The sequence below is a fragment of the Onychomys torridus genome, chromosome 21, assembly GCF_903995425.1.
Source record: "Onychomys torridus chromosome 21, mOncTor1.1, whole genome shotgun sequence".
Taxonomy (NCBI): Eukaryota; Metazoa; Chordata; class Mammalia; order Rodentia; family Cricetidae; genus Onychomys; species Onychomys torridus.
In genome coordinates this window covers 2,000,400-2,018,801 of record NC_050463.1, presented here as the reverse complement: position 1 = coordinate 2,018,801, position 18,402 = coordinate 2,000,400, and the positions used below count along the sequence as shown (strand labels likewise).

General features: G+C 61.7%; 1 protein-coding gene across 2 annotated transcripts; it reads left to right on the top strand.

The window, feature by feature from the left end:
- The first annotated feature begins 651 nt into the window (after positions 1-651).
- Positions 652-18,149, top strand: Lmnb2 (lamin B2). Of its 2 annotated transcripts, XM_036171111.1 has the most exons (12): positions 652-942; positions 9,206-9,342; positions 11,932-12,088; positions 12,184-12,309; positions 14,319-14,489; positions 14,563-14,688; positions 14,793-15,013; positions 15,453-15,738; positions 15,808-15,915; positions 16,208-16,327; positions 16,498-16,611; positions 16,864-18,149. In XM_036171111.1, the coding sequence occupies exons 1-12, from the start codon at positions 691-693 to the stop codon at positions 16,903-16,905; spliced, it is 1,860 nt and encodes a 619-aa protein (XP_036027004.1). In that variant the 5' UTR covers positions 652-690; the 3' UTR covers positions 16,906-18,149. The 2 variants fall into 2 exon arrangements, with proteins under 2 accessions (XP_036027004.1, XP_036027005.1); XM_036171112.1 differs by lacking the exons at positions 652-942; positions 9,206-9,342; positions 11,932-12,088; positions 12,184-12,309 and adding an exon at positions 13,000-13,916.
- The last annotated feature ends 253 nt before the right edge of the window (positions 18,150-18,402 follow it).

Below are 18,402 nucleotides of genomic sequence, written 5' to 3'. Positions count from 1 at the left end.
TTTTGTTGCGCGGTCCTCAGTCTCCCCATCCTCCTGCTCAGCTGTCCCAGTGCTGGGAAGACAGAGGATACTTGCTTTGAGGCGACTCTTTAGTTTTTTTAAAATTCCTTTTTTTGTTTTGTTTTGTTTTGTTTTCCGAGACAGGGTTTCCCTGTATAGCTTTTGTGCCTGTCCTGGATCTTGCTCTGCTGCCCAGACTGGCCTCGAACTCACGGAGATCCGCCTGCCTCTGCCTCCCGCGTGCTGGGATTACAGGCGTGCGCCACCAGCGCCTGGCTAAAATTCCATTTCTTTACTGCATGTGTTTCTGTACGCGTGAAGGTCAGGGGACAACTTGTGTGAGTCGGTTTTCTTCTATGTAGGACCCAGGGATCGAACTTCGATCATTAGGCTCGGAGACATTTCGCCTGCCCTTGCTGTCTTTTTTATTACTTTGCGTGTATTTAATTTATCGTTTATTTCTGTGTGTGTACAAGGGCTCAAGTGGAAGTCATAACTCTGCCTCCACCCCCTACCGGGGATTGAACCCGGGAGGAGGCCGGACCCGGGAAACTACATCTCCAGGCATGCCTCGCACCGGGCCGCATGGACTCCCTCTCCCAATGTGCTCCGCGCCCGGGAGAAGACTACAAGTCCCGGCGTCCCACGCGCGCGGCAGGCAGCGGCGCCATCTTCCGCGGCGCGGATTGAATGAGCGCGCCGCACCCGGGCAGCCGAGGGGACCCGCGCGCCGCCGCCTCCGCCATGGCGTCCCTTCCGCCCCGCGCAGGGCCCGCCACGCCGCTTTCGCCCGCGCGCCTGTCACGGCTGCAGGAGAAGGAGGAGCTGCGCGAGCTCAACGACCGCCTGGCGCACTACATCGACCGCGTCCGCGCTCTGGAGCTGGAGAACGATCGGCTGCTGCTCCGGATCTCCGAGAAGGAGGAGGTGACCACGCGCGAGGTACGTGGGTCGGCGCCGGCGACGCGGGGAGCGGGCAGATGGACTCCGGTGACAGGGGCATTAAACGAGCCCTGCCCACCGGGGACCCTGCGGACAGGTGCAGACAGCCGAGCCCTGCCCACCGGGGACCCCAGGGACGGGTGCATAGGGCCGAGCCCTGCTCATCGGGGACCCCAGGGGCGGGTGCATAGGGCCGAGCCCTGCTCATCGGGGACCCCAGGGTGCATAGGGCCGAGCCCTGCTCATCGGGGACCCCAGGGTGCATAGGGCCGAGCCCTGCCCACCGGGGACCCCAGGGTGCATAGGGCCGAGCCCTGCTCATCCGGGACCCCAGGGTGCATAGGGCCGAGCCCTGCCCACCGGGGACCCCAGGAGCGGGTGCATAGGGCCGAGCCCTGCTCATCGGGGACCCCAGGGGCGGGTGCATAGGGCCGAGCCCTGCTCATCGGGGACCCCAGGGGCGGGTGCATAGGGCCGAGCCCTGCCCACCGGGGGCCCCAGGGTGCATAGGGCCGAGCCCTGCTCATCGGGGACCCCAGGGTGCATAGGGCCGAGCCCTGCCCACCGGGGGCCCCAGGGTGCATAGGGCCGAGCCCTGCTCATCCGGGGACTCCAGGGTGCATAGGGCCGAGCCCTGCTCATCGGAGACCCCAGGGTGCATAGGGCCGAGCCCTGCTCATCGGGGACCCCAGGGGCGGGTGCATAGGGCCGAGCCCTGCCCACCGGGGACCCCAGGGTGCATAGGACTGAGCTCTGCTCATCGGGGACCCCAGGGTGCATAGGACTGAGCTCTGCTCATCGGGGACCCCAGGGTGCATAGGGCCGAGCCCTGCTCATCCGGGACCCCAGGGTGCATAGGACTGAGCTCTGCTCACCGGGGACAGGTGCACAAGGCCGAGCCCTGCCCACCGGGGACCCTAGGTACAGGGACAGAGAGCTGAGTCCTGCCCAATGCAGACCAGATGCAGACAGCTAAGCTCCGCCCACCAGGGGACCCTAGGACGGGTGGATAGGGCTAAGCCCGCCCATCAGGAGACCCCAGGAACAATTGCAGAGCGCCGAGGTCCGCCCACCGGGAGGGGACGTGCAGACACCCCCTCCCCCAGGTGCAAACCACTAGGCCCCACCCACCAGGGCACCTCCTAGGAACTGGTGCAGACCGCTAAGCTCCGCCCACCAGGATACCAGCAACAAGTGCAAACAGCACAGCCTTGCCCACTGGGGTGCGGGGTGGGGGTGGGGGAGCTAGGGACTGGTGCAGATGGGTCCATGTCCCGCCCACCTCAGGGACATTAGAGGCAGGTGACAGGTGTAAACAAAGTTAGTCCCCGCCCCCTGCAACTCCACCCCACCCACCCCCAGACTCTTGGGACAGGTCCTGATGGAGCTAACCCATGCTCACCCTGGGACCCTGACGGACAAGTGTGGACTGAGCTAAGACTCCCAATAAGGAGGTCAAGAGATTTGGGGGATGTTCTGCATGTGGCTCAAGGGCCTTGGGGACCCTTCGCATTACATGAATAGGCAAGAAGGCCCCGCCACCAAGGTCATGGGTTTAAAGGACCCCGGGTGACTCCTAGGACTCCCCAGATGTATATCCAGAGACTGAACAAATCCCCCCTGAACCCCTGGGGGTCCTAAGTCAGTGCTGGCTGTCCTGTGGGCTTTGAGGACAGACAACAAGCTTGCCAAACCGAAACCACTGCGCGGGGCTTTCACAGGTCATGGGGACCCCAGTAAGGAATCAGCTCTTCTGGGAACCCTGAGGGACAACTCCACCCCAGGCAAGGCTGTCCTCATTCCGGGTGTGAGATTTGGGGCGCCGGGAGGGAATTTTGATGAGGGATCCTGAAAAGAAAGGTGTCGGTCAGGGGCCATCCTTCAGAGGAATTCAGACTCTTGGGGACCCACTAGGTGAGGGTGCATTGGGGCAGTTCTGGGAAACCCGTGAGGAGTGCATGTTGGGGGGCTGCCCTGGGGACCCTCGGGTTCTAGGGTTTGAGTGAGCGAGGAAGCTGTTGTTAAGGAAGCTGGGCAGTCTCCACCCACTGCAGGGCTCAAGGGCTGGGGCGCTCTGGTAAGGGTAAGAGAAGAGTCCGGGGAATGAATGGCCGGGGCTGGCTGGGGATCCGAAGTCAGGGCACAGGGCATCATAGGGCATCATGGGAACCGCTGACTGAGGAGGAATGGGGGGTTGTGGGGATGGTCTCTGGTCTTGGGTAAGTGAACTCAAGCCCTCTGAGAGGGGGTGAAGGGTCTTGTTTGGGTGTCTCAGGCAAATCATGGCATCTCTGTTCTCACAGAGCTCTGGATGGGTCCCAGGTGGTCAGAGCTATAACTAGGATGAAACAGAGACCTCGGTGTTCCACAGAGGTCTGTGGCGACTGAGGATCTGAGAAGGCGTTCTCATGCTAGGCGTCAACAGGCTGGCGGGAAGCGGGGTGCTTGGGTAATGTTTGCCCAGCGGGCTCCACCCCAGGGCCTGCTGTGTAAGAACCACGGGGTATTGGGGGACTCTGGGTGGGCTCAGGACTTCACCCACTCAAGGGACAGGAGAGTGTGTCATCAGGAGCCCTGGTTGGTACTTGGACATGGGGGAGGACCCTGGCCTCAGAGACAATCGCCGTGAGGGGAGGGGCTGGGGGCGTGGTCAGGGTGGAGCCCCGCCCAGAATCCCCAGTGAGGGGCTGGGGGCGTGGTCAGGGCGGAGCCCCGCCCAGAATCCCCAGTGAGGGGGCGGGGGCGTGGTCAGGGCGGAGCCCCGCCCAGAATCCCCAGTGAGGGGCTGGGGGCGTGTCAGGCTGGCATCCCACCTAGAATCTCCCATAATCCTGCCTTTCTTCTTTTTTTTTTTAAAGAAAGATTTATTTAAGCCGGGCGGCGGTGCTGGCCTTTCATCCCAGCACTTGGGAGGCAGAGGCAGGCGGATCTCTGTGAGTTCGAGGCCAGCCTGGGCTACAGAGTGAGTTCCAGGAAAAGGCGCAAAGCTACACAGAGAAACCCTGTCTCGAAAAACCAAAACAAAACCAAAAAACAAAAACAAAAAAAGATTTATTTATTCACTATGTATACAGTGTTCGGCCTGCAGGCCAGAAGAGGGCACCAGATCTCATTACAGATGGCTGTGAGCCACCATGTGGTTGCTGGGAATTGAACTCAGGACCTCTGGAAGAGCAGTCAGTGCTCTAACCTCTGAGCCATCTCTCCAGCCCCCAATCCTGCCTGTCTTTCTCTCTCTCTCTCTCTCTCTTTCTTTCTTTCTTTTTTTTTTTTCATTTGTTTGTTTGCTTGTTTGTTTTTCGAGACAGGGTTTCTCTGTGTATCCCTGGCTGTCCTGTCCTGGAACTCGCTCTGTAGCCCAGGCTGGCCTCGAACTCAGAGACCCGCCTGCCTCTGCCTCCTGAGTGACCACTATAGCCGGCTTCTCCCCACCCACCCTCTTTTTTTTTTTTTTTAACGCAGCTTTCAGCCAGGCTAGCCAGCCAGCCAGCCCCAGCCATGCTGTTTCTGCCTTTGCCGAGCTGGGATTATGGCATCTGACTTTTTACGTTGGTGCCGGAGAATGGAAGTCAGGTCCTCGGGCTTGTGTGCTAGACACCCTCGTCCCTGAGCCATCTTCCTGGCAGTGGCTGTCTTGTTACCTTTGTCCCACAGACATTTGGCGCTCGTGGGCTCTGCAAACATGCGGTGCCAGCCCTAGCGGATGCCACCTGTCCGTGCGGGTGGCAGAGGCATGAGCCACTTCTGTTGCTCAGTTTTGCTGATTTGGGCCTCAAGTGTGAGCCCGGGCGGCTCGCAGCAGGTGGCAGGCACACTGCCCTTCCTGGAGCCAGCCTGCCTAGTTGTAAGATGCCTGAGGACAGCTGGCAGGGTGGCCAGCGGGACAGGGAGTGGGGGAGGAGCGGCCACAAAGGACGCCACACAGGCAGCGCATGCTCCACCTGTCAGGGTTGCCTTCCGGGCAGCTTGGCGAGGCTTGGGGACAGGTGTGGTTGGGAGACACCGCTGGCACCGAGTGGGTGTTGCCTGGCGGGGTGGGGCCTGCTATAGGAGTCCTCAGGCGCAGGTCATTTGCCATCCTGTCGCAGCTGAGGTGTGGGGATGACAGGGCACCTAAGGGAGACTTCGAAGGCGCCACTGAAGGCGGGTAGCCACCTTGCCTTCCTGCCCCCCTCAGGCCCTTCACGCTCTCACCGTTTATTCACTCTTACCCAGAACGGGGGCCACGTGCGGCCTCTGGATGGGACAGCGTGAGATCGGTGGCCGTCAGCCAATGACAGACGCTGGTGTCTGTGAGGCTGTGTGGGTTGGGGAGGCTGGGGTGGCTGTCGGGGAGGGGTGGTTGAGGAGAGGTTGAAGGCCATGGGGAAAAGCAGAGAGGCCGCAGCAGGCAGCTGGAGGCTGGGTATAAAGTTCCCTACAAGGAAACTGGACCTCATCTCCTTCCTGCCCGGCGTCCTGTTACTGGACTGGTCTTCCTGGGTGACAGGGAGCCCTGGAGGGGCAAAGCTCTCCAGTCAAGGGCACTGAGGATACATGTGGCCCTGGCAGAGGCCACCTTAGGCCAGCTGGACCCGAGGCTCTGGCCGAAGTGCACTGACGTGTGTTGGGGGTGCTCGGCTGCAGTGCTCCAGAAACCCCTGCCAGGCTTCACCTGTCCCTGCTGGGCGGGGTGGCCGGCCTGCCAGCACCCCCACGGAGGGGGGGTGCGGGGGGGGCAGTCTTTATTGCAACACAGGCCGCACAGCCTCTGTGACTGAGCAGCATGGCAGCATCATTAAGGCCACATCCACCTGAGATAACACCCCAAACACACTTTGAGACCGTGTGCCAATAAAGCTTTATGGATGAGTGCTGGCAGGCACAGCCACGGACTCCTCAGCCCCGTTCCAGACACTAATATGTAGAAACGGCTTTTTATCCCAGCACCGGGAGGCAGAGGCAGGCGGATCTCTGAGTTCTGGGCCAGCCTGGTCTACAGAGCGAGATCCAGGACAGCCAGGGATGCACAGAGAAATCTTGTTTCAAAAACAAAAACATTAAACAACACAAATAGAGAAGAAGCCACCTTAGGTAGGCTCAGGCAAGGGTTGCCGCTGGCTCCCAGGCCTAGAGTAGACCAGGCTGGCCCACCAGGGGTCTAAGTGGAGCAAGGTGTGGAGCAGGCCCACAGTTCATGCTTTCTCCTGCTTCCCAGTGTCCTTTCTGCTCCGGGAGCCACAGGACATCCGTCGGTGCACAGGCTCCTGTGCATGTGAAATCCCCCTGCCTCAGTCTCTGCGCTGCTGGGGTGACAAGTGTACATCACTGTCACCACACCCGATTCTCCTTTTGACGCGTGTGGCCGTCCAGTGGTCATCGCCAGTGCTGTGTTCTTAGGAGCTGTTGTGTTCTGTCCGCCTAAGGCCTGGCGAGTGCGCATCCTGTAAGAAGTGACCTGGCACCAGGCGGGGTTTCAGGGCGTGTGTGTGTGTGTGTCTGTGTGTGTGTATCTGTGTATCTGTGTCTGTCTGTCTGTCTGTCTGTGTGTGTCTGTGTGGTGTGTGTGTGTATCTGTGTCTGTGTGTGTCTGTGTCTGTGTGTGTGTGTCTGTGTGTGTGTGTGTCTGTGTGTGAGTGTGTGTGTCTGTCTGTGTGTGTCTGTGTGTGTGTGTGTGTGTGTGTGTGTATCTGTGTCTGTGTGTGTGTCTGTGTGTGAGTGTGTGTGTCTGTCTGTGTGTGTGTGTGTGTGTGTGTGTGTGTGTGTATCTGTGTCTGTGTGTGTGTCTGTGTGTGTGTGAGTGTGTGTGTGTATCTGTGTCTGTGTGTGTGTGTGTCTGTGTGTGTGTGTCTGTCTGTGTGTGTCTGTGTGTGAGTGTGTGTGTGTATCTGTGTCTGTGTGTGTGTGTGTGTGTGTGTGTGTGTCTGTCTGTGTGTGTCTGTGTGTGAGTGTGTGTGTGTATCTGTGTCTGTGTGTGTGTCTGTGTGTGTCTGTGTGTGTGTGTGAGTGTGTGTGTGTGTATCTGTGTCGGTGTGTGTCTATGTGTGTGTGTCCGTGTGTGTCTGTGCGTCTGTGCGTATGTGAATGTGTGTGTTGTCTATGACAGCTTGTGCAAACACCTGTCACTGGGAAAATTCTGGAGCTCACTGACGTGTGAAGATGGGAGATTTGTCTGGGCTGGAAGTCTTGGTTTGGGCCTGAGGTTGATGTGGGGCCTGCAGTGAGGCGTGTGGGGTGCAGAGCGTCACATCTCTCCATACCAGACCCTGCCTATCCCTTCTGGGGTGAGGGCGGTGGCAGGCACAGCCCAGCAGAAGGCATTTTTATTACCTCTCCCTCCTCCCTGTGGCAGACCATTGTGCCTCAGTTTTCTTATCTGTAAAATGGGGATAAGAGCCCTACCTACTACTCCCAGGGGAGTCCTAGCCAGCTCACAGGAACACACACAGACACAGACACACACATACGCACATACACATCACACCGTGCTCTGAGTCCCACCTCCTCCAGGAGATCCTCAGCAGCCCTTTCACTCAGGGGCCTCGGCTGAGCCCGCCATCCCTGTGCTGGGCGGCTACAGTCTCTGCACCGGCAGACACCTGAGCACCAGTGGGTGTGGAGCTTGTGCACCCCCGAGGTCCAACTGCAGCTCAGCGTAGCAATTAGGTCTGTGTAGCTTTACCCTTTTCAGCTCTAGAACGTTCCATCACCTAAAAGGAAGCCCATTCCTGTAAGCCATCACCCTCCCTGGGTCCCCCTGTTCTGGACGTTCCCCGTCCTGCAGCCCACACGGTGTGACCTCTGCCTGGGTCTCTCACAAGCACCGTGTCTTCCAGGTCCCCCTCAGCGACCCCTCACAGCCTCGCTGCTGTTCAGGGTTAGGCGACTGACAGACATGTCCACCATTTGCCCGGGGACGCTGGGCTGGTCCCCACGAGTCTTTAAACACTTTAAGCTCATAGCCACACACGGGAGGGAGGAGGGTCAGGGAGAAATCTGAGTCTTGAGCCCAGCTGGTGTGTGGCCTGGCCAGGGCCAGGTGGCATGTGGCATGGGAGCAGCCCGTGGCAACTGTCTTCACTGTGGGGTCGATAGGCAGGCCAACAGCACATGTGCATTGGAGTGTCCCCCAAGATCCCTTGCTAGGGATGGGGATGTGTGGGTGACCCCTGCGGATGGGTGTGTGTATATGACCCCTGTGGATGGGTGTGTGTGTGTGTGTGTGTGTGTGTGTGTGTGTGTGAGAGACCCCATGGATGGGGGTGGGGTGACCCCGTGGATGGGGGTGGGGTGACCCCTGTGGATGGGGTGGGGGTGACCCCTGTGGATGGGGTGGGGTGATCCCTGTGGATGGGGTGGGGTGATCCCTGTGGATGGGGTGGGGTGACCCCTGTGGATGGGGTGGGGTGATCCCTGTGGATGGGGTGGGGTGACCCCTGTGGATGGGGTGGGGGTGACCCCTGTGGATGGGTGTGTGTATATGACCCCTGTGGATGGGGGTGGGGTGACCCCTGTGGATGGGGTGGGGTGACCCCTGCGGATGGGGTGGGGTGACCCCTGCGGATGGGGTGGGGTGACCCCTGCGGATGGGGTGGGGTGACCCCTGTGGATGGGGTGGGGTGACCCCTGTGGATGGGGTGGGGTGACCCCTGCAGCTGCCAGTCTTTGAATGTGAGTCCAGATGCAGCTCAGTGAGTCTGCTCCTCACCCAGGTGTCCGTGGGGACAGCTGAGGGTCCTACGTCCCCCCATCTTCGTCCTCACGGGGTGGATGCGGGTACGGAAGGCCTGATGCTGGCCTGAGGGACAGAGGGAGCTTCAGGGCCCCAAATTGCCGTGACAGGGACAGGGGTGTGACCTGCAGAGCCCAGGGAAGGAAGGCTCCCTGTGGACTCAGGTGTTACCTAGAGCACGTTAGACCGTCAACACTGGAGAGGCCGCCGTGGCACTGGGATCAGTGGGCAGCGTGCTGGCCTGGCACTGGGCACCTGTCATCTTAGTGTTGGGGAAAAGAAAACACATTAGACCAGGAATTTAGACTGGGCGGTGGGGTGCTGCATGTCTGCTGACCCGGGTGAGGGCAGGGGTGTCCTGCAGCAGAGAATCTTCTGGCCCCGGGCTGGGGTGCCAGGAGGGCTAGCTTCTGCTAGATCTTCCCACTCAAGCGCCAGGTGGCCTGTCCTGACCGTCCTGACAGGCTAAGCTACAGAGAAGGGAAGATGGCGCCCAGAGACGCCCAGAGCCCTCCGAATATCTGAATACACAGGGCACGTCTGTCTCCCCAGGTGAGTGGCATCAAGGCCCTGTACGAGTCAGAGCTGGCTGACGCCCGGCGGGTGCTGGACGAGACGGCCCGGGAACGCGCACGGTTACAGATCGAGATGGGAAAGCTTCAGGCCGAGCTGGACGAGGCCAGGAAGAGGTGGGTGGTCGTGCTGGGGACCCGGCTTGGTGGTCGCCCCACAAGGGTGAGGATGAGTTCGGATCCCCACAGCCCACTGGCAGTGCCAGCACTGCGGCTCCTCAGGGTGAGCTGGGTGAGCTAGACTGGCCCCAGCGGCAAGCCGGGGTTCAGAGACAGGCCTGCCTCCACCAAGAAGGTGGCGCGCTATGAATTCAGATCTCTGTGTGCATGCACACGTGCACATGAGAACATACATCAGAGAAAACCAGAAAGGTCGGTGGCCGTGGCCGGACAGGTGCTGGCCCCTTGGGTACACAGCTCCCAGTGGACCCAGCCACTCTCAGTGGGGTTGAAATGGAGTCCTGAGCACACCATCCTGGAGTGTTGCTAATGGTCTCACGCATGCACACGCCTGTTCAGACCGTGGCACCTTTCAACAGCGGTGAGACTCCTCTGGGGTTGTAAGCCTTCACAGACACGCTGCCCCAGGCACAGCAGCCCCGGGACTGGCACGCTGCACCGGGACTGGAGGTCCACCCAAGATGGTGGCACAGGAATGTTGACAAGACAAGGCAGAGTGGCTGGCTAGACACCACTTGTGCTAGGTGTGGGATTCAGGTCGCGCCTCAGCTGGGGACATCACAGTCCTCAGAGCAGGTCAGGGTGAGAGGGTCCCCTGCATGCCTCCCCTGCCAGCCCAGGCCTGGCTCTGCTGAGATAACCCCTGCTGGTGGGACCATCCTGGGACCTCCCGTCTCTGAAGGGTCCCCTTCCAGATCTGCCCAAGGTCTGCCCCGGTCAGGACTCCAGTGGCCATTTGACCTCATGGCGGCCCCAAGCCAGGGAACCCAGGCCTGGCCTCTGTGAGGCAACCCACCTGGTCCTCTGGTGAGAGCCCCAGCTGGCTGCCAGGCTGTCTACCCCAGTGCCTGCCGCTGGCTGGCTTAATAAACTGGTGTGTCGGAGTTTGAGGGTGTCCACAGACACCAGGCCATATCAAAGGCAGGCGAGCAGCCAGCACCTCTGTCCTTCTAGTGTGGGGCTGGAGTTAGCTCAGTGGGAGATCCTGCCTGGGTCTGCCCACAGACACACCCCTCCACCCCCAGACAGCTTTACATTCCACAGATTGCATCTTGGTTTCTTTTTGCTGTTGACCGCCCATCTATCCATCCATTTAATTTATTTGAGGCAGGGTCTCATGTAGCCCACTCTGGCCTTTAGGCTCTGTATAGTTCAGGCTGGCCTTAAGCTCTCTCTGTAGCCAAGGATTGCCTTGACCTTTCGGTTCACAGCATCAAATAGTGAGGCTGGCTTCCCCTGGTCCTGAGGACTCACCTCCTTCTGGCACAGAGTCACGATGGCCTCAGGTATGGTGTGGACCTGCTGAGCAGGTCAAGTGTTCCCACACAGGTCGTCTGGGAATCGTCACACTCCAGCAAGACTGTGCCCTAGCGCCCTGCCACTCTTGGCAGACGGCACCAAGGCCCATGCAGACCACAGCATTCAGTGGGGCCAAAGCCTTTGCCACGGGTTAGGAATTCCCCAGGCCCCCACTCGCCCGTCTTTGGGCCTCATTGCTAGTCTCTCTGGCATGCCGACCCCAGGGCCTTTGTACCACTGGCCTGTGGCCCTGCCTCCTCCACACCTCTCAGGCCTCGTGGTCCCTCGCTGCCTGGCTGGCGCTCTCTGGGTGCATGACTCCAGCCCCTGATAGACGCCTCCAGGCAGGCTCAGGTTGACAGAGCTCTGTGAGCAACAGGGGGCTACTTGGCCCATGCTGGGACTGGGTCCTTCTGCACCCACACCCACACCCAGGCAGGCACGGTAGGAGCAGCCTGGTGTCCCCAAGATTTGTGGCAGCTTAGCCACCGGTGCCACCCACCCAGCCGTCACCTGCTGGCCCTGGCAAAGCTGAGGTCTGTGTTCCACGGACACCTTCATGTTTATAGGCCACTGCTGCTGCCTTGACTGGAGTGTGTGGAAGGAAGGGCAGCCTGCCTGGGTCTTCTTCTCCAAGTCACAAGTCTCCTTTGTGACTTTAATGAATTGCAGCCATACTCTGCTGCAGAGTGCAGTGTGTGTCTGGGCCTACCCAAAGCTGGCTTTTAGGGACTACACTTCTTTTTTTTTGTTTTTGGTTTTTCGAAACAGAGTTTTTCTGTGTAGCTTTGCGCCTTTCCTGGATCTCACTCTGTAGCCCAGGCTGGCCTCGAACTCACAGAGATCCATCTGGCTCTGCCTCCCGAGTGCTGGGATTAAAGGCGTGCACCACCACCGCCCGGCTCAGGGGCTGCACTTCTGTGGCAGCTGGGCAGGGTGTGGGCACCTTCGGCCCTGACATATGACCAGTATCCTGTGGGCCACAATGTCCAGCGCTGTGGGTGGGCTGGTTGGGTTGGGTTTGAGTTTGCTAGTTTTGTTGTCTTTGAGACGGGGTCTCACTCTGTAGAACAGGCTACTCTCAGATTTGAAGCCATCCTCCTGCCTCAGCCTCCCAGCCTTCCCTCTGACTGGGAAGGCAGCCAGTCAGCCTGTGGTAACTGACAGGGACCATGGTGACGTTATGCTCGGCCTCCATGGAGCTTCTGACCATTCACCCCCTTTCAGTGCCAAGAAGCGGGAAGGTGAGCTCACGGTGGCCCAGGGCCGCGTGAAGGACCTGGAGTCCCTATTCCACCGGAGTGAGGCAGAGCTGGCCTCGACCCTCAGTGACAAGCATGCGCTGGAGAATGATGTGGCGGAGCTCCGAGCACAGCTGGCGAAGGTGGGTCCGCTGGCTGCTGGTGTCCGGGCTCCGCAGGTGACATGGAGGAGCCGAGCTGGTTGGCTGTCCCCAGCTCACTGCCCTGTGTCTCCCAGGCAGAGGATGGCCACGCTGTGGCCAAGAAGCAGCTGGAGAAGGAGACGCTCATGCGCGTAGACCTGGAGAACCGCTGCCAGAGCCTGCAGGAGGAGCTGGGTTTCAGCAAGAGCGTGTTTGAGGAGGTGAGTGGCCAGCGGCGGGCAGGCGGGCGGGGGTGCACCCTCCCTAGCCCCGGGACCGCCTCCGGCATCGCCTCTGGCAGCTGTCTGTGCCTGTCCCCTGAAGCCTCTTACTGGGTCCCTCTCTGCCATCCTGTTTGGTCGCTCTTACTTTCCTTTGTTCCCCTGGGGTGGGAGGAGGGCCCAGAGTCAGAGTCACGCACTCAGGTGCTCAGACTTGGCAGCCACCTTCACCTGAGAGCCATCCTGCCAGCCCCAGGTCTCTCTCGACACTGGTCACTAGATTTCCAGGCCATCCGAGTCACTGAGAATCTCATATCAAAAAAGTGTAACTTAGCTGGGCATGGTGGCTCGTGTCTTTAATCCCAGCACGAGGGTGGGCAGAGGCATGCAGATTTCTGAGTTTGAGGCAGAGTCAACGATGTCTACTGGTCTACAGGGTGAGATCCAGGCCAGCCAGGTCTACACAGAGAAAGCCTGTCTTTTTTTGGGGGGGGGGGGGGGGTTTGAGACAGGGTTTCTCTGTGTAGTTTTGGTGCCTGTCCTGGAACTCACTCTGTAGACCAGGCTGACCTTGAACTCACGGAGATCTGCCTGGCTCTACCTCCCGAGTGCTGGATTAAAGGCGTGTGCCACCACCGCCTGGCAAGAAACCCTGTCTCGAAAGACTAAACAAACAAACACAATCCAGCTTGAACTGGGTCAGCAGGATGGCTCAGTGGGTAAAGGCTTGTGCCGCCAAGACAGCCTGAGTTGTGCCCCCGGAAACCACACGGTAGAATAATACTGACTCTGCAAATTGACCTTTGACTGCCACAGCCGTGTTGTGGCACAGTAACGTCCCCCACAAACACACACATATGAAACCAATGTCAAAAGAACCTTAACTGTCTACTTAAGGTCACATCCTGTGTCTGTGGATCAGTCCTTAGGGTACCCCCAACCCTCTAGCACTTTGGGGTGTAGGGCATGGTGTGGGTGACTAGGCTGCGATGATCTGCCCCGAAGGTTCCCAGGGAACTCGGCCGTCACAGAACCCATTGTGCCGTCATAGCCCAGGGTAGTGTCTCTGGGTTGGGCTGGGCCAGGCCCCTGCCTGTGGTCACTGCGGAGGGAGAGCTTGGACAGAAGGGTGCCTGTGGAGCTGTGGAGCCCCAAGCCGCTCTAACCGGGGCTAACAGGAGGGGCCACTGCCCCACAGTCCAAGGAGGCCATGAGAGCCCCAGTGTAGAGCCCTGTGAGGGAGGCCACGAGGGATCTGACCTGAGGAAGGGACCTGGGGGAGAGTCCTGTTTGGGAATCTACCCATGGGGGAGTCAGAACCCATGAGGGGAGCTGGAGAGGGACCTAAGAGGGAGTTTACAGGAGACCAGGGTCCTGGGGAGGGGGGACCTGAGAGGTGCTGCCCGATGGCGGCCAGCCCTTTGAAGGGCAGTGTGGGGGAGCGCGGCCGGAGACCCCTAAGGGAGTGCGTGAGGCGACGTCTGAGGGGGCTTGCGAAGACCCCTGGGAGGAGAGCAGTGAAGGATCCTGTAAAGCTGCCCTCCAGAAGAGCCCTGGGGGCTCCCAGGACTTGGAAGGGCCGTCTCCGGGTCCCTGCGAGGGCTCAGGTGAGGAATGCACAGGGACCCGCCTCCCCAACAGCCTTTGGGGAGCCAGGAAGGTGGTATTCTGTCCTGAGAAGCCTGTCGTGGGCCACTTATCCTAGATCCCTGTGGAGAGGCCATTTTGTAGGGCAACTAAGATCTTGCTGGGTGGTGGTGGTGGCACATGCTTTTAATCCAGCACTAGGGAGGCAGAGCCAGGGGGGTCTCTGAGTTCAAGGCCAGCCTGGGCTACAGAGTGAGATCCAGGACAGGCTCCAAAGTTACACAGAGAAACCCTGCTTCAAAACCAACCAAACAACAACAACAAAGAGGACAGGATCTCAGTACTCCAGTGTGTCCACGGCCCAGGCGGCCCCCTGGAGTTGCAGCCCGGCTCAGCTGGGTCCTTGGCCTGTGCCCTGGCAGGAGGTGCGGGAGACCCGGCGGAGACACGAGAGGCGCCTGGTGGAGGTGGACAGCAGCCGGCAGCGGGAGTCCGACTTGAAGATGGCGCAGGCCCTGGAGGACCTGCGCAGCCAGCACGATGAGCAAGTGCGGCTGTACCGCCTGGAGCTGGAGCAGACCTACCAGGCCAAGGTCAGCCAGGGTGAGGAGAGGGCAGGGGAGCCCGGGCCCCGCCACCCCAGCTCACACTCCCTGGCTTCCCCAGCTGGACAACGCCAAGCTGAGCTCGGACCAGAACGACAAGGCGGCCAGTGCGGCCCGCGAGGAACTCAAGGAAGCCCGCATGCGCGTGGAGTCGCTCAGCTACCAGCTCTCAGGCCTCCAGAAGCAGGTGCCTGCCGGGGCCCCAGCCCTGCCCCACCAACCCCGCTTCTCCCGGCCCCTCGCGTCCCAGGCTGCAGAGGCCACACCGTGACCCGGCCATACCGTCCCCAGGCCAGCGCTGCCGAGGACCGCATCCGCGAACTGGAGGAGGTTGTAGCGGGCGAGCGTGAAAAGTTCCGCAAGATGCTGGACGCCAAGGAGCAGGAGATGACGGAGGTGCGCGAGGCCATGCAGCAGCAGCTGGCCGAGTACCAGGAGCTGCTGGACATCAAGCTGGCGCTGGACATGGAGATCAGCGCCTACCGCAAGCTGCTGGAGGGCGAGGAGGAGAGGTGGGGGTGTGGCCTGGGGTGAGGGGCGGGGCCGGTGGAGGGGCGGAGCCGCAGCGGGGGCGGGGCCGGCAGGGACGCGCCAGGGAGCGTGGTCTGTGGGCCGACCAGGGCGTGGTCTGTTGGGGTGGGGCCTGAGGGGCGCCTGGGGCGTGGTCTGTGGGGCGGGGCTGTGGGGGCGGGGCCTGCAGGGGCCGGGGGCGTGGTCTGTGGGGCGGGGCCTGCTGGGGCGTGTTTTGTGGGCGGGGCTGCGGGGCGTGGTCTGTGGGCCGACGCGGGGGCGGGGCCTGCAGGGGGCTGGGGCGTGGTCTGCGGGGCGGGGCCCCGGGGCTGGGAGCGTGGTCTGCGGGGCGGTGCTGCGGGGGCGTGGTCTGTGGGCGGGGCCTGGCGGGGCGGGGCTCCTGCGGCCGCCACCCCCGCCCTCACCCCTCCCTCCCTGCAGGCTGAAGCTGTCCCCCAGCCCGTCCTCCCGCGTCACCATCTCTCGCGCCACCTCGAGCAGCAGCAGCAGCAGCAGCGGGGCTGGCATGTCCGGGGGCCGGGGCCGGGGCAAGCGCCGGCGGCTGGAGGCGGAGGACACCCCGGGCTCCCGCGGCGGCGGCGGCGGCGGCGGCGGGCAGGGCTCCAGCGTGGGCGGCTCCCGCCTGGCCCAGCAGGCGGCCGTGGTGAGCGTGGACGAGGTGGACCCGGAGGGCAGGTTCGTGCGGCTCAAGAACGCCTCGGACAAGGTGAGCCAGGCGCGGGTGGGGGCCACGCCCAGCCCCGGGGCCGGGGGTAAGAGCCTGTCCGGCTTTCAGGACCAGTCTCTGGGCAACTGGAGAATCAAGAGGCAGGTCCCGGAGGGCGAGGACGTTGCCTACAAGTTCACGCCCAAGTATGTCTTGCGGGCCGGCCAGACAGTCACGGTAGGTGCCAGTGAGTGTGGGCTCGGGCCCCACGCCGGCCCCGGGGTGGGGGTGTCGTGCCGATTCCGCGTGTTCTGAGACCGGCCCGGGGCCGCCACACCCCTCGGGTGCCTTACAGGTGATGTCCCGGGTCATCGGGGCCCCGGGGTGCTGGGATGCCAGGGTGGCTCTCCGGCCGAGTGCTCTGGGCCACGCTGCGTGGACAGCCCACTGAAGGGCCTCACGGCGGGCGGCCGAGGCCTGGCCCCGGCCCTGAAGCGACCCACTCACGAGGGCCATCTTGGGTCCCCAGGTGTGGGCAGCTGGCGCAGGGGTGGCCCACAGCCCCCCATCAACCCTGGTGTGGAAAAGCCAGAGCAGCTGGGGCTCGGGGGAGAGCTCCCGCACCGTCCTGGTGAACGCCGATGGAGAGGTAAGGCCACAGCAGGGTGCGATCGGCCACAGCAGGGTGCGATCGGCCACAGCAGGGTGCGATCGTCCCCGGCACCCCTGCCCTCACTGCAGCGCCTCTGGGCTGCACTGGGGTGGCCGCTGTGGGCTGCAGCACGGGGGGCCAAGCACGTGCTGACCCTTGTTATGTAGGAGGTTGCCGTGCAGGCCGTGCAGCAGACCAGCGTTGCGGTGAGCGAGAACGGGGAGGAGGTTGAGGAGGAGGAGGAGGCGGAATTCGGCGAGGAGGACCTGTTCCACCAGCAGGTAGGGCACGGGACGTCACACCTAGTGGGCTTTGGGTCCACGCCCCTCGGCCCTGCCTCAGACAGCTGTCCCCACCCACTGTGCGCGTTCTGGGACAGCACAGGCCCCAGCGGCCACGAGTCTGACCCTCAGGACACCCTCTCCTCAGGGCCTGGCATGGGGTCCAGGGACTCCAGCCCTGAGTCTGGGCTGCAGGGACCCGCCTGCCCGCTTGGCAGCAGGCCGCCTAACTCCATCCTTCACTCCTTGCAGGGGGACCCGAGGACTACCTCAAGAGGCTGCCGGCTGATGTGAAGCCTGCCCCGTGGTCACCAAGGTCCCCGCAGGCCCTGAAATTATTTTTTCTAGTCAGCTCTAACTAGTCCTTGGTACATTTCTAGATGACTGTAAGCGACCGTGAGAATGTGGGCGGGCTGGGCTGCGTTTCCCAGAGGAGGGTCCTCTGCCCGCAGGCCCACCCTCTCCACTGTCCTCTACCCGTCACCTTGGTGGTAGGGAGGCGGGCGGGAGCCTGCAGGCTGAGGACAGACCTAGCGTGAAACGACAGTGATTCACTCATTGAATTTTCTTTGAAGCTTTTTAAATCGAATCAGATTCAGAATCTGGGTGCAGAGGTAATCCCCAGCCTGACAGGACTTGGCTCTTCAGACCTAGGGCAGACCCTCCACTGCTGGGGTTGACAGCACAGAGGAACTGTGCCTGAGCCTGAAGGGTCTGTGACTGTCCCCAGCCTCGGCATCCGAGGCGGCTCTGGGCCCTGACTCTAGAACACTCTAGCCCCTTCCGAAGCAGAGGACCAAGGAGGAGGCAGCCCACACACGAGACGCGCCTTTCCTAGTCACTCCAGCAGACAAGGGGGCAGACCGACTGGGTGCTCGGCCCTCAGAGCAAAGCCTGCGGGTCCCGGCCAGCGATGGCCCCCAGTGTGGCCAAGCCGCCTGGCTGTGGCCCCGTGTGCACACTGCATGGCCCCCCTAAGCCCCAGGTGCCCGCCGGCCCTCGCCCGCCACCCTCACCCCACCACAGACACACAGTATTTTTTTAACGGATATTTATTTTTTTACATCAGTAGTGCAGCACCGTGAGGCTGCCGCTCCGGGGGTTCGGGCCCAGGGCCGCAGGGGTGGAAGTCACCTGACCTTCCGCTTCCCTCACTGAGCCCTGGGAGTGCCGTCGCCCCGGGGCAAGAGCTCGGGCCACAGGACGCCACTACTGCCGCAGGCCCCAGAGCGCGCCGGCCCTCCTGCTTCCGGACGGGGCTGGAGCCTGGGCTGCCTCGGGTTGGCCCCTGCGTGGTGGGACAGGCACACGCGGCAGCCCGCCCACGGGACCTGGAGCCGGGGTCGGCAGGCCCGGCGGCTGCGGGCGCCGCCCTGCGGCCGGGAGCAGCGTGCACTGCGCATCGCTCAGCCTCACCCGCGGCTCCCTTTCGAAGATGCATGCCAAGCGTGTGTTCCGCCTTCCCCCATGATTTGTAATATACATCTTACGACTGGAAACTTTTGTACACTCAAATAAACACTCTGATTTTAACCCCAGCCTCGGAGTTGATCCTCTGCCCACCCCCACCGCCAGCTTCGAGCACCCGTGACGCTTTCCTGTAGTGCAGGGGCTTGGGCGACGTGTGCGCATGCGCAGCGATGAAGGAACCCTGAACCAGCCCTGGCCAGGGCCTCAGAAGTCGGTATGCGCATGCGGAAAAAGTGCACAGCCTTCTGGGAGTTGATTCCCCCCCTCCCCAAAGGAGTTCTGGGTTCAACCCAGGGACAGCGCGCAAGGCCTTGTGGGAAC

Bases quoted from the DNA above. Each gene is read 5' to 3' on its own strand.
- Lmnb2 (XM_036171111.1), top strand. From the start codon at position 691: ATGAGCGCGCCGCACCCGGGCAGCCGAGGGGACCCGCGCGCCGCCGCC. The intron at 943-9,205 runs GTACGTGGGTCG...CTGTCTCCCCAG, and splicing joins AGGAGGTGACCACGCGCGAG to GTGAGTGGCATCAAGGCCCT. The intron at 16,328-16,497 runs GTAAGGCCACAG...CTTGTTATGTAG, and splicing joins TGGTGAACGCCGATGGAGAG to GAGGTTGCCGTGCAGGCCGT.